Source organism: Podarcis melisellensis (assembly GCF_964234715.1).
Source record: "Podarcis melisellensis genome assembly, chromosome: 1".
In the NCBI taxonomy this organism is placed as follows: domain Eukaryota; kingdom Metazoa; phylum Chordata; class Lepidosauria; order Squamata; family Lacertidae; genus Podarcis; species Podarcis melisellensis.
In genome coordinates this window covers 106,151,147-106,166,712 of record NC_138528.1, presented here as the reverse complement: position 1 = coordinate 106,166,712, position 15,566 = coordinate 106,151,147, and the positions used below count along the sequence as shown (strand labels likewise).

The 15,566-nt window shown below is 43.2% G+C and overlaps 1 protein-coding gene and 1 long non-coding RNA gene across 9 annotated transcripts in view; one reads left to right on the top strand and one right to left on the bottom strand.

Moving 5' to 3' along the window:
• The window catches only part of SLC4A10 (solute carrier family 4 member 10), a 158,708-nt gene that overhangs the window by 64,633 nt on the left and 78,509 nt on the right, over positions 1-15,566 (bottom strand). For all 8 annotated transcript variants that reach the window (XM_081928670.1, XM_081928674.1, XM_081928671.1 and 5 more), the window contains 2 exons: positions 9,666-9,804; positions 4,635-4,795 (listed from right to left, as the gene is read on the bottom strand). In XM_081928670.1, the coding sequence (XP_081784796.1) occupies positions 4,635-4,795; positions 9,666-9,804 (300 nt within the window). The remainder of the gene's footprint in view (positions 1-4,634; positions 4,796-9,665; positions 9,805-15,566) is intronic.
• Positions 3,470-10,883, top strand: LOC309380464. Its single transcript, XR_014172946.1, has 3 exons — positions 3,470-3,560; positions 8,956-9,007; positions 10,582-10,883. It is a non-coding gene; the product is annotated as an uncharacterized lncRNA (long non-coding RNA).

The window sequence follows — 15,566 nt, the reverse complement described above, 5'->3', positions numbered from 1 at the left end:
TTGGGTTACATACACTTCAGGTTACATACACTTCAGGTTACAGACTCTTCTAACCCAGAAATAGTATCTCAGGTTAAGAACTTTCATTCAGGATGAAAACAGAATTCGTGCTCCGGTGGCGCGGCAACAGCAGGAGGCCCCATTAGCTAAAGTGGTGCTTCAGGTTAAGAACGAACCTCCAGAACGAATTAAGTACTTAACCTGAGGTACCACTGTAGTTGGTCAAGGGAGCCTTGAACTCAAAAAGGCTGGAAACGTCTGCTCTAGAAGGTTAGGGGGCTCTGCAGAGCAGATTGGGAGGCTGTGGCAATGGGCAAGAAAGGGAAATCCCACTTCATCCACTGGAATGACTTATAAGGCTGAATGTGTGAAATACGACTGGATATTTGCCCAAAAGAACACAAAAAGAAAATATGCAGCCCACAACTTTACCTCTCTACCCCTGTAAGCTACAGTGGAATAAAAAAAAAAACACATTTGATTCCAGCTAGAAAAATGACATATTGTAAAACCCAAGAGCCATTTCACTGGCTGCGTTCAAACCAAATGACAATTTTAGAATGCATCCGAAGGAAGTAGATGAAAATATCAAAGAGAACATTTCCATCTGCCAATTTGAACTGAAAGAGTCGGGAGGATAATAATGTGAAATAGCTGTTTAAGGTCAAGAAGTCACATCTGGTGTGCTGGTCAAGTGCTGCGGACTACGGCTGAGTTCTCATTGTGTAAAGAAGGCAATTTGGGACCTTGAAGTAGGAAACTGGGTACCTGAGAAGTACCACAACAATATGTAGGAACAACAAATGTGATATGAAAAGAGTGTTGGCTGTAGTTATGGGAATCGAGAGCAGCCAACTTTAGGAAGCAGAAGTGGGGTCTGTCACCCTCCACACCATCTTTAAACCAGCTCTCTAATAAAATTAGTGTACTGTATTGTATTGTATTGTATTGTGGTTCATATACAGTATTGCCTAATTAAAGGGGAAACCCTCCAAACGGTCTACGTAAGAGTATAAAATATTAACTTAAAGATCAGTGATAAAAACACACCTTAAAAACAACACACATAATCAAAATACCAAAATATAGGTAAGACCAACACTTGTAAAAGCAAACATACATAGCACAGTTACATGAGCAGGCTTGCGTAAACAAAAAAGTTTTTAGCAAGCATCGGGAACAATATAGCAAAGCTGCCTGCTTTATATTAATAGGCAGGGAGTTCTAGAATACTTTTTTTCTCAGAAGTAAAAAAAAATAGTTGCTGATCCAAGGTTTAAAGGAGTGCCTTCATCACATGTAAAAGAGGACAGAGAAATTAAGAAGCTATGGGAGAAAAACAGGAAAGTACGACATACATCCATTGCAAAATAATCTCAATATTTTTATCAGGATAATCCTGTACAGGTTTAGGTAAAGGTAAAGGGACCCCTGACCATTAGGTCTAGTCGTGACCGACTCTGGGGTTGTGGTGCTCATCTCGCTTTATTGGCCAAGGGAGCTGGCGTACAGCTTCCAGGTCATGTGGCCAGCATGACTAAGCCGCTTCTGGCGAACCAGAGCAGTGCACGGTAACGCCGTTTACCTCCCTACCAGAGCGGTACCTATTTATCTACTTGCACTTTAACATGCTTTCAAACTTCTAGGTTGACAGGAGCAGGGACCGAGCAACGGGAGCTCACCCCGTCGCAGGGATTCAAACCGCCGACCTTCTGATCGGCAAGCCCTACGCTGTGTGGTTTAACCCACAGCGCCACCCGCATCCACAGAAGTAAATCTGCTGAATTCAGCAGGGCTTGCTCCCAAATTAATGTGCACAGAATTACAACTTGATAGCACAATTCTCCACATGTCTACTCAGAAGTAAGTCCCGCTGAGATCTATGGGCCTTACTCCCAGATAAGTGGGTTTAGGGTTGCGGCTTAGCATCAGTGTAAACTGAGTGAGAACAAGCATCTTTAATAAAACAAAATAAAAAGATGTTTGGAACTTGAATGACTGCTCAATGGCACAAATAATCACAAAGGGCACTCTGAACATTAGAAATGTCAGGCAGATAGGACCTACTGAAAACCAACACACAATGCAGAATGTAACCTCAGCTATTTATGAAGCACTATGATGAGCGTATGTTCCTGACACAAATGACTGCTTCTTAATTTTCAGTTGTATTTTGGAAATTTGCATACTACTGTTCAGACAACAGACATTTAAAATGCAAAGGAACCAAGAACATTTATCAAAGTGACAGGAAAATGAATGAAGAAAACAGAGCAGCAAGGATTTTTTAAAAAAAAAATAAAAGCAGGATTGAAATATGAGCTCAAATAACCCTCCCTAACCTACTCAAAAGCAAGATCCACTGAGCTCTAATGGATTTAATTCCAGGTAAGTATGTATAAGATTGTAGCCTAAGGCTGCAAAAATCAAATGCATGTTATTTATTATATATAGGAATATGTGTGTTAATACATTTTTATTGTGGTCTACACACCTTTAAAATGATGTTTCTAGAATGTAGAAGGTGTAGCCAAGTTAAGGGAAACAGCAGCATTGTTATTTGACTGATACTGAGTGACAGTTGCCCAGCAGCCATCTAGAGAGGCCAGGACCCTGATATAGTCTGACTCACTCCTGCTGCTGGAAGATCTCTGAACTCAGCGCTAGCAATCATAACACTGAATCCTGAGTTGCATGCAGCAGCTTCCTGAATGCTTAAGCAATTGCAGCATGGCTACAACTGATCAGGAGAAACACCTATGCCAGCAGCATCTTTGGAACTACCAAGGAACCAATGTCTCTGCATCCCCTTCAATCTCACCCTGTCAAGCGCTAATTATTGAGCTGAATTGCTAAAATATCAAATCGCAGCGAGCGAGACACACAAGAACAGAATCCACAATGCCAAAGCACAGCCTGTACAGAAAAGAGCAGGGAAATGTTTGGGAGGAATTCATTGTTACGCCAAGGGGATCGTTCCACCAGAGAAAGCAGTTCCTCCAGCCCACCCACCCCACTGTTTTTGGTGTTCTCCTGACCACACCCCCAAATCAATTTCTGGGGAGTGGGGGGTGCAGCAGGGGAGGAGCAGTAGCTTTTTATTGACTCTTGCTCCTTCCTTGGCACCTGCCCTTTTGAGTTCCAGGGCCACATTCACTCATGAGTTCCAGGGGCCACATAACCATGTTAGAATTCCTGCTCCATGACTGCAGTCATGGGATTGTTGTCTTTCACATGACAGTGTATGTTTCGACTCCACAGAGTGGGAAGAAATGGAGACAGGATGTTTGTGTTACTGTGTTCCGTGAAGTGGGACTATTGTCCTTTGTTCTTTTTCTCTTTGCTGTCTGATGCTAGAGAGAGAGGGAGCCATGTTGCAGTGCTCGGTGTGTGTTTATATGTAAATAAAGTTGATTAGCCAAAATGCTGAGTTGCTGAGGTCTGTTGTGCTTGATGCACAAACTCTGCGGATTGACCAGGAGAGAGAGAACATGCCATTCGGGCATGTGTCTCTACCAGGGTCCTACTCGAGTGTAAGCTGAGCTCCTGACAAACCACTGGTGAGCAGGAACAGAGGGGACAGTGGGCAGAGTCACAGATGTGATGTTTACCTTTGCACAGCAGGCTGTAGTCCAGCCACACACACAAAAGCTAGAGGTTCCTACACACACACCCCTATTTATATCTCTGCCCAGGCAGGCAAGAGGCATTCTAACAGTTCTAAACAGGCATGCAGACGGAGGGAGGGGGGCATGTAGCAGGACTGGTGATGGGAGTTTTCCGGGGAGAAGGATAGCCACAGTCTGAGAGCATGCCAGGAACACCGGTGCAATGAAGGGACAACTCATTCAGTTGGTTTTCAGCTGGGACTTGGCAGATCATTAGCCTCCTCTGACTAAGCAGCCACAAATCAGATTAAGTCACTGATCACCTATGCTACATTTTCTTCATCATATCATCATCATCAGACTTGCCTAAGGCACTAATTGTGCAATCCTTACTATGTCTACTCCGAAGGAAATCCTACTGGGGCTTACTGTAATGTTAATGGGATTTGGGTTGCAGACTAACTCTTCACTATTTCCCCCCTTCACCCATTTTCTCACATTCACACATAAAAACATAATCTATGAGCTACTTGTTTTGAACATTTTGATTTCCTTCCATTATCCCCCCAAAATATTTATTCCTACCAAGTCTTTAGAAATATCTTTACAACACACACACTTGCATTTAACATGATTAACTTTTGGGTCCTACTGAAACTTATACGAGAGGTAGTATTCAGCTACTCTTCTGAATTACAACCTCCACTCAGTTCTTCAAGAAAATGGTATCTTCCCTTTCCACAATAGCTACAGCCCTTCACCTTCCCTTTCCACAACTTGTACATCTCTGTGTGTCAGTGATGATACTGGAAAGACCGGCATTAATGCCATGCTAAGTAGAAAACATCAGGGGCAAGAGAAATACATGTTAGAATTTGGAATTTTATTTATTTGGAATCTGAAATATATTACCACCCCATAGAGAAACATTGCATCTTATGCAGGGCAGTGTGATGGTGTTGTTTTATCTTGGGATGCAGAGAGTATTATACGATCTGTAGATTGTTGTGTTAACTGCACACTTACCTGCAATTTCTTCTAAAGAATTTGCTCTCATGTCCAGCAACACAGTGCCATTGAGGATACAACTTCTCAGTTCAAACAAGCTGTGAAGCGATAACGTGGCAACGTATGGTTTACTCCACCTCTCTCCTCCATCTTCAACATCTTCTTCAAATTTCAACCACCTAAGCAAGCAAAAGAGCTTAGTCAGCTCCTTCTGTTTGAGAACTGAAATGTCAGTCATGCAGAAGCAATAGAGAAGAAACACAAATAGTGAGATGATAGGTGACAGATGATAGATGATAGATAGATAGATAGATGATAGATAGATAGATAGATGATAGATAGATGATAGATAGATGATGATAGATGATAGATAGATAGATAGATAGATAGATAGATAGATAGATAGAGATAGATAGATGATAGATAGATAAATAGATAGATAGATAGATGATAGATAGATAGATAGATAGATAGATAGATAGATAGATAGATAGATAGATAGATAGATAGATATAGATAGATGATAGATAGATAGATAGATAGATGATAGATAGATAGATAGATAGATAGATAGATAGATAGATAGATAGATAGATGATAGATAGCAATTTCACAGCTCCGCTCTTTGGGTTGCATCCAACTACGTCCTGTTGTTTAATGGAAGCCTCTTTGATTGAAAAGGAGGCTTCCACCAATGGAAGCAGGAGGCTACTTCCCACTTCAGCCTCCTACACAAAGAAACCCCCGAATCTGCTCCAAGAGGGTTGGAAGACCTTCCATAACAGAATGCAAAGTGGAGACAAAAACGAGGGAGGCGAAAATGGGGATTTTGTGGTGATCACTTCCTTCTCAAAAACCTCTGCTTGATCCAAGAGCTTTTTCTGAATGGATACAGCCCCATAGCATGGTGTGTGAATAATGCTATGCCATGGTTTCTTAAATTTGATCACTGAAACTCAGCCCCCGTGACTTAACTATTGTCTGTTAACTACAAACAAGCCACACTGTTGTTGCTCCATAGGTAAAGGTAAAGGGACCCCTGACCATTAGGTCCAGTCGTGACCAACTCTGGGGTTGCGGCGCTCATCTCGCTTTATTGGCCAAGGGAGCTGGCGTACAGCTTCCAGGTCATGTGGCCAGCATGACCAACCTGCTTCTGGCGAAACAGAGCAGCGCACAGAAACGCCGTTTACCTTCCCGCCAGAGTGGTACCTATTTATCTACTTGCACTTTGACGTGCTTTCAAACTGCTAGATTGGCAGGAGCTGGGACTGAGCAACGGGGATTCGAACTGCCAACCTTCTGATCGGCAAGTCCTAGACTCTGTGGTTTAACCCACGCACCTTGGTTAATATTAACCATGACCCAGCATTATGTGCAAACCTGGCTTTTTATCTCACCTCTTGGCCCAATCTGATCTAGGAGTTTAATAATACTGGATACCTACCATATGGGAAGTTGGTTATGAGACCAAGATGTCATGTTTGAAATGCTTATGTGGGGGAAAGCTTATATAATTGCTAGGCATAGTTTCTTAACGTGGTTTCATATTTCATTCTGCTTGGGACACACACATACAATACCAAATTCTGAACCTGTATATTAATAGATGAATGTCATCTTGCCCTGTGAAGGGATAAAAAACATCTGGGTAGCCATCAAGTCATCTGCCCAGTCCTTCTATCCCCAACCCCACACATACAGACATTTCTGGAGTGTCCATGGGACAAGACAATGGAAAAGTGGTTCCCACGAAGATGAGTTAAATTGGGATCAGGTCAACCCCCTGCCCCAAGCTTAAACCCTGGAGATAATGATCAGCTTCCCTCACTTCAATGCTATCCCTGTGTTTCTATGAAACTAGTGAAAAGGATCCTCTGCTTAAGATCTCCACAATAAAAGGGAAATGGATGGATTCAGAATGAATCTTTGGGTATCCATTTTGGCTGTCAGGAATGCGAATTCAAAGCATCTTCCTGCCTGCTTTATAGGACTGAGAAATCAAAGGGTTGGATACATTGGGGGGGCAAGCACCTGTTAATTATGACAGAGCAACTTGTTTCTCTATTAGGGCAAGTCAAGTATTTAAAAAAACACTGCTTTGTCTTTGATAATAACATGTTGGAAATGTGGGAAGTAGATCAAAGAGGACATCCATGAAAAGCCAAGCGCTCCCCAACAATCTTTGCAGCTTTATAAAACCTCCTTCTTTAATTTAAATCTTTGTTTATAGAATGGATCGATATCTTCCAGCAGTTAATCATCACCGGAGACCAAGCTCCCCATCCTATTTTATTTAGAAAGCTCTTGAAGTTATTAAGCGCTGTTCAAAAGTAATTAAGAAAAACACACAGGGAGCTGTCGGGAGGCTTAGCACCTAAAAATCGCAGACATAGAAGAAAGAAAAAAGAAGGAATTTAGGAAAGAGGGCAAGGAGCCATGAAATATGACACCTGAAACAAAGACTGAGTGTAGGAACCCAAGTCTTCTTCAAGTTGTCTCTCCCCACTCTACCATGTCATCATTATGTTCTGGGGGATCCCCCAACTCTTTGGAAAAGTTCTGAGGGCAGCATGGAGCAAGAAGGGGAAATTCCTATTGCACTAGCTACAATCCTTGCATGCATGCAACTATTTAATATAGTCTTCCATGTTCTTGTAAATCTGAAATGCTTGATGACTGATAACGTGCACTGGATGAATACCAGACTGGGTAGCCGAGCTTCAAATCTCTTTATTGGCTATGAAGCCCAAAAGGTAATCCCAAACAAGTTAGTATGTATCAACATTTGTTTCCCAACTAAAATAAGCATATTGTCCTTCCCAGGGCCCACATATTAAGAATATGCTGAGCTTTGCAAATTTAACCAGTAGTGTATTTTTTTTAAATGTATAATTTCCTAACACTCAGCTATATCACTTTTGCAGAGAACTAAATCATTATATTCAGCAAAGCAACTGAGTCTTGATCCACTTGTGGAGTAACACGCTCAATATCTTCTGTTGTTTACTTTCATTATATCTGTTGACTTCCCAGAGGAACTGAACTCCCACCAGTTCACCCACACTCTCCATCATCCTTCTGAGTAACAGAACAGCCAAGATCTTGGCAAATCTTACAAATCTTACAAACACCACTGAAAAGCTACAATAGCAAGAATTGGCTAGAACATTTGGTTGGATCGTTAGTCTTCATTTGACCTAAGTTGAGTCACACAAGTGGCCTGCATTTTGCTTAGGATTCCCCCCCCCCCTTTTTAAGAACAAACACAGAGACATTTAGAAAGGAAGCAGATGGGTGGAAATGACAGGGTTCCTGTGCCTTTAAAGGCCATCCAGTAGAGAAAACGGCACAAATGAAAACTGCAACAGAGAGAAAAGAGGGACACATAGGATTTAACAAAAAACACCCTGAAAGGTGAAGTATGTTGCAGGCCGAGGTTAAAGGTCAGGTAAGGTCAAAGTCTACTGCGTTAAGACTGCATCAGGCAATAGTTATTTATTGACATTGGTGACATCAATGCCCTGCCATTTCTGCAAAGAAATGAGAGGTAGTGTAGGCTGGGGAGTGCTGGATTTACATATAAGCTAAACAAGCTATAGCTTATGGCCCCAATCTCTTGGGGACCCCTAAAAAAATTAAAGGGGGAAAAAACTGGATGTACATTTCCAAAATATAAGATAAGTTCAACAATTACTTTGATAAATTACATATTTTGTTATGTGCAAATGCTTTAGGTCCATAAATTACCATATAGCATACATATTCAACACAAAAAACAGCAACAATTTGTTGTTGACAAAGGACAGCTGGACATATAAAGAGCCCCAGTACCTTCAGTAGCTTAGGCCCTGAGGCTGGGAGATTGCAACTTGCCTAAAGGGAGCTTGCAAGCTCCATGGCTGAGCCAAGGCTTCCCACATGTAAGTTCTGCATTGTCCTGGCACTCTGCTATGCAAAATCCATTTACTATCATATGGAATGGTGACCCATTTTCATTCGGAGGAACATGGCATTCCCTAGTAGGGATGAGCCTTCCGAAAACATATCTGCAATGCCACGCTTGTTAAGCACTACTTGAAATTGTGGCACTGGTTGGATTTGTCTCTGGTCTTCCACAAAGCAAAACAAAACATCCATTTCATTGGGAGAGAATATGGCTGTTCATCTTATTTTGGAACTTTAATTAAATATTTGTCTACCTCCTATGAGTGAGGTCCAGGGCAAAACTAACATGAGGTCTGACAGAAATAAAGTTGATTTGAGGTTTTCTTGTCCCTAATAGCTGCATAACTTTCTCCTGAAACATTTATTTATTGCTGTATATTTGTTTCTCCAGTCTTCTACTAGGAACCCAGAGCAAGAATTTGGGTGCACAACAACCCTTTGAGGTAGGTTAGGCTGAAAAATATGTAAGCAGAACAACATAGTGAGAATGCCTTTATTAAGCTGGGGTAAGGAATGTCTCAGTACCCATTGCCCAGAGTTATCGGTAGATCAATGCCTGCTTTACTAGAACTGTGTTAGATTTAGGATTTACCCCCAAAAGCCTATTATTTCAGGATTAGTGCTGTATAAAGCATTATGCAAGCCTCCTCATTACAGTAAACAGTAACCATTCACTATGTTGCATTATCTAATCGGGGAAAAGTAAGTTCAGCGAAAAGACACACAGGCAACATAGCTACATCTTGAACTTTGCTATTATGCTGAATCTCAATTTAAACCCAGTTTGCAATCAAATGGACTGCATTCTGCTTTATTCTAGAGAGGACTCTGAAATAGCTATAGCTATAAAGATTCTAGCTAACTGCATTTATCTTATTTATTTTTGTCCGTGACATTATCTCTCTCCCCCCCCCCAAAAAAACCAAACAAACCATGATCTGACCTAAAAAAAATTGTTGTCAACATCTGGCTCTGAGGAAAGGCATGTGAAGTAGCAATACTCAGTATATATTCAACATGTTTGACTTAAACCTAATTAATAGGCATTTTGGCCTTCTCTGTGTCCTTGTACATCAAATGCTAAACCAAAAGGGAACTCACCTGGCTGTCTCCCTCCACTCAGCATCTTCTCCTTCACGCCAGCAAAGTTCATCGAGCTCTGTGAAGAGGTCGTGAGGGATGTGTTCCTCGTCGTCATCTTCTGTTCCGAGAATAAACTGCACCCGCTGGGAAGGGGTGTCTAGAGGGAAAAAACGAGGGTGGGGATAGGAAGAGACCAGGGAAGTCAAACTGAAGTATTTCCAAAAAGGCAAAGCCACACTACAGTGATTCCATGGAGCATTACTTACATAAATACCTTTTAAGCAATTAAGCACCAGTGTTATTGGTTACAGCTGCACCCTTTTGTGTTGAACAAGTGAATGAGCAGGGTGTAGTAAGGCTACGCAGCTGTCTGTCATCCATATAATTAACTTCTACAGGCAGGTATTACAGCCTGTAATAAAATAATCACAACTTGGCAACTCAGTCATGCTTTAAATGTGTGTTCTGGAAAAAAACACGGACCATGTTGTCACCGGTTAAGCTTTCCAGTTTAGCAAATTCCTTCTTAACAACAAATAAACATGTTTAAAATTGATCCGACACATACTCCCCCTCTGCTTGGTTATATGTCCTAGAGATGTAGGTACTGCTTAAGTTTATTCTCTTGCCCTGCTAAAATGAAGACAAAATATCTGCAACTGAACTGAAAGCATTTTTATTCTCGCCTCCATCTACCTCCTTTCTTGGGTTGCCTTTCCTTTTCGGTTTTAAACTCCTATGGGCAGAAGCTTCCTGCGAATCTGAAAAAATTCCCTGCATACTTGGTGACATTAGAAAAATAAACACGTGAAAACTAGGCTGATAAATATGTGTCTTTCTCAATACGACAAGAAGTCATTGGTTTGAATCAGTTTCACTGGTGTAAAACGGTTTATCTATTCGACTCTGTTAATTTCATCCATTTTCATTTTAGAAATGAATGGAAATTCAAAGAAACGAGTTCCAGAGGATAATCCATTCATGAACTTTGGCAAGTCTGCTCTTTGAAAGGGCAATAGGACACCTGAAAGTTCAGGCACATTGGACTAATGAGGTCTCCCAATGAAAACAGTCAGAAGCTTGTGGATTTATATATTTGATAAACTGCCTCTACAACACAGACCCCTTTTCCCGATCTGTCTGAAATCTGGCAGGTCTGGTGCCTGGAAGAAGTGGCAGCCATTCTTAAAATGTAATGACAATGGGATAAAAATCAGACAGCAGAAGACTGAATGGATTTCCCATGCAAGGGAGTCAAAGAAATAAGCTATTCTAAATCAGTATCGAACAGAATGTAATTATAATGAACAAATAACAAAACGAATTAAACTTTTTAAAAGACAAAAGAATGGGGTAACTAAATGATTCCCCCCTCCCTTGCATATACCCTGCTGAATATATTTCACAGAAGACAGTGATTAAATAAACCCCTTTTAGTGCTGGTATTTTAAGAAATATTTGAAATGTTGCGTTGTATTAGGGAAACATCATGGCTGCATTGTGCATTGGTTTTTAAAAAAACCACAATACATTCAAGCAATCATTATAGTGCTTCCTACTTTCACTTATTCAGATAATGCGAGGGTTTTAAAAATATTGTCATTATACTTTGCATCAAAAAGACAAATCTATTTTATCATCATACTTTACTTTGCATTTCTGGAGAGCAGAGAAGGATGGCTGATGTTTCTGACACTCTGCACCAAAGGTGAGAGAATAACTAGGAATATTTCTTGAGTGCACACAGAAGCCGTGTAGTCATTCAAAGGGGAGCAAAAAGTATGAGCAGGCAGGATTATTCGTGCTAATGTAATGCTTTAGCACTGGATTCAGGGAACGCTAACTCCTCAGCTAACCATGAGATGCCTCACTCAGTTCACAGAGTTTGGTGTGCCTACAGGCCGTGTCAAGCTTTCCACATACATTAGGGCAGGACAGGGAGCAAGTGGCTAGTCAAGGACACAGAAAACTCATGACAATAATGATAAATTGCTTGATGGACACATTTCCTCTGGGGGGCATGACTGTAAATTCAACTGCAAACAGATAAACCTCATCTGCAGTCAATGTTGTTCATGAGTAGACAGAAGTCACTGTTTTATTCCATAAATAGAATTTCACGGTACTTCACAAAATTGGAGTAAGCATTGGAAATGAATGACTCAAAGAGACTGGGCATATAAAATGGAGGTCTGGGGCTTTTTAATTTTTTTATCCGTCTCCATAGTGTCTACTTCCCATTTTTTCACTGATGCTCCCACAAAATAAGCAGGCCCCCTGCATCAGTTTAAATAAACTGGTAGCAGTGTTAGTCTTCAGCAAGAACTAAAAACAAAGGCAATGTTGTAGTAAGAGTGATGGTGGCAATTACAGTGGTACCTCGGGTGACAAACGCTTTGGGTTACAAACTCCGCTAACCCAGAAGTAGTACCTCGGGTTAAGAATTTTACCTCAGGGTGAGAACAGAAATCATGCGCCGGCGGCAGCGGGAGGCCCCATGAGTGAAAGCGCACTTCAGGATAAGAACGGTTTCGGGTTAAGAACGGACCTCCAGAACGAATTAAGTTCGCAACCCGAGGTACCACTGTATGTTAATGTTTAACTGTATGCAGTGCTTTTTTTTCTTAAAAAAAGTGTTTAGGGGTACTCTCATTTTGACTCAAGAAAATCACCATTTTATAGTTCAAATTGGTACAAATAAACGGTAAATGGTAAATGGGCAAAAGGACAAAGATTCACAAAATGTTTAGGGGTATGCATACCCCTGTGTGTCCCCCAGAAAAAAGCACTGACTATATGAAAAACACCCACTGTGGCCATCTACAAAGCCGTGTGGGTGTCACAAACTTCCTAGCACTGGGATACCAACTATCTTCTGTAGCAGAGATAAAAAGAGGCCACAAATGACAGAACCTCTTGAATCATGTTTGAATCAAGAGGCCAGTCGAAATTAATGACAAAGACTCACCCCTGATGACCGCCCGCGTTGAATTGTGCACATTACTCCAAAGGGAGAATGGCAGGAAAGTAAACAAGGCAGAGAACCTCAGCAAGAGCATGCAAACCCTTATGAATGATTTCCTAGGAAATGTGCTTTCTGAATAGAGCAGTGTTTCCCAACCGGTGTGCCGCGGCACACTAGTGTGCCGCGAGAGGTTGCCTAGTGTGCCGTGGGAGGGAGGCGGGCGAGTCGGGCGGCGAGAGGCGGGGCGGCGGTGGTGGTGGTGTTATTCGGGCTGAAACTCTGCCAGAGGAGGCTGGGCCCGCTTCCCTTCGCTCCCGCCCGCCCTCCGCGTCGTCGCTGTGAGGCTTCGGGCTGGGCGACAGGAGGAGGAGAAGCAGCAGCAGGCCGCGCGGGGGCGGTTGCTATGGCAACGCCCCTCCTGCCTCCGTCAAGATGGCTGCCAGGACCGCTCGCCGCTCGCGCGCGCTGGAGAGGTGGGCCCGTCTGGTGCGCTCCTTGTCGCGCGGCAATGACGTGCTCCGGCGGGCCAGCGGAGGCTTCCCTCAGCAGCAGCAGCAGCCGCCGCCTCCGCCGCGCGGAGCGGAGTTTGTGGCTGCCGCTCACGTGAAGATGGCGGGCGTCGCCGATGCCGCCTCCGCCGGGAGCGGGGAAGGCGGGCGGTGGGGGGGCAGCGGCGGCGGCCCCCCGGAGCTCTCCCTGCTCCTGCCGGGCTCCGGGCAGCAGCGGCGGAGCAGCTTCACGGGCGGCGAGTGCCGCTCCCCTCAGCCGTCCCCGGCTCGCTCCGCGCCGCCCGCCTCCAGCCCGCCGTCGCCCGGCCCCGGGAAGCAGCAGCAGCAGCGCACCGCCGAGACGCTCGGCTTCTACGAGAGCGACCACCGCAGGCAGCAGAAGCGCGGCGGGGCCTCAGGTGAGCCGGGGGGGCCCTGCGGGGGCTGGAAAGACAGGCAGGCGCGCCCGCGAGCATGTACAGAGTGCATCGCGGCGGGCTCAGAAAGAAAAGCGGAGTGCCTCTGGGCACGTGCAGAGTGTTTCTTCTTCTCACGCGAACTCGAGCCCATGCCGCTTCTCGGTTGTTTGGGGGCGGCAGGAGTCAAATTTAGATTTTCCCAAGAGGTGGGAGCAAAAAGGGGCTGCTGTGGTTACGGCGCCAGTTTCTCTCCGGGAATGTCTTGGCGGCACCAAGGAAAATAAATGCACCTTGCACTTAGTCGGGGGTTTTTCGTGGTTGTTCATAGGTGGCGAGGTGGGTCTTGCGCAGGGTGCAAGGGCAAGACCTCGCAGGCGGCCTTCCCACCAGATGTCAAAGAGAAAAATAACTACCAAACTTTCAGAAGACATCTGAAGGCAGCCCTGTTTAGGGAAGCTTTTCATGTTTAATAGGTTATTGTATTTTAGTGTTTTGTTGCAAGCCGCCCAGAGTGGCCGGGGAAACCGAGCCAGATGGGTGGGGTACAAATAATAAATTATTATTATTTAGTTTTTTTCCTCCCTAGAAATGAAGGGCTGAGTGCATTCAGGAGCATGGAGAGATTTGGGTGGCGAGTGACTTTTGGCAGACAGCATTTGGAGCGGGGGGGGGGCAGGAGGAAGTGAGTGAGCAAGCAGAAATCAAAGCTGAAAGTTGTCTTCTCTCAGCCAAGTGTTGCTGCTCTTTTAAATCAAAAGGTGGCAAGGAGGTTGTAGAAGTAGAAATAGCATTCCTGCTGCGTGCGTGTTTTGTGCACCAAGAAGTGAATCCGGCAGTTCTACTCTGGAAGACAGTACAAGAGTTCCTCTGAAGTCAAGTACTTAAGAGGGTTTCTCTCTCTCTCTCTCTCATGACAGCCTTGCCAACTGCTCTCTGATTGGCTCTGCTGTTCTTGCCTTTTCCAAGTTTGAGATTCGGTGCTGTCAAAAGTTTGGAGGAATTTAGTTTTACAAGCACCTAAGCCTTTTTTACAAGCTAGTTTTACAAGCACCTAACCAAAATCGTGGTTTCAAGCTGAGATTTGCTGATCTACCTTTGGACAGTTTTTGGTTGGAAACTGCCAAGGAGTTCCCCCTTCTGGCAAACAAAGCTATTTTGCCATTGCTCCCATTTTCCAGTACATATCTCTGTGAGTTGAGCTTTTCAAGCATGATTGCTATAAAAACTAAATACAGAGAGAGACTGAGAGCTGTTGACGAAGAGCTACGTGTGTGTCTTTCTTTGATTCCAGCCAGAATATCAGCTTTGTGTTCAGGCAAACAGGCCCAGGTTGCGCACTGAATAAAGTATTTTATAATTTTTCATATTTCTGTTTACTTACTATTTCATAATAATGTAATTATAAAATACTTTCTTTGTGTTTATTTGATTCCTATTAAAGAGAGTTACTTTATATATAGTCAATATAGGCACAGAGTTAATTTTTTAAACATTTTCTAATGGTGGTGTGCCTCGAGATTTTTTTCATGAAAAAAGTGTGCCTTGGCCCAAAAAAGGTTGGGAAACACTGGAATAGAGGAAATTCCGTCCTCAGAGACACCATGAGATAGCACATCAAACACAGGATATGTAAGAGTCCCACAGTTTATTTTACCTTGAACAGTCATGTCTGTGGTTAAAAAACTTGCAGAATATTTTTGAACAAAAAATTCAATAAAATATGAATATAGGGTCATGTAATTAAATGACAGGAATATGATAGCATTTGATGTTGTTCTCTCCCTTCATAGAAAAGTAGGGTGTGTGCTATTCAAGTTTAGGAAGTCTATTTTTCTCTCCACTCTCTCAAGCATGCAGTTTAATAACTTTTCTGTGCCTGACCTTTATATGAGGAAGAGAGGCCAGCAGCCAGTTTTTCAAGTTGTCTTCTAAATGCATAACCACCAGTTCTAAAAATCTCAAAAACTGTAATCCACAGGTCTAGATAACTCATACTTTCTCTCTGCCCTCGTAGCATTTGGGGCAATGCCACAATTTCTCAACTGAC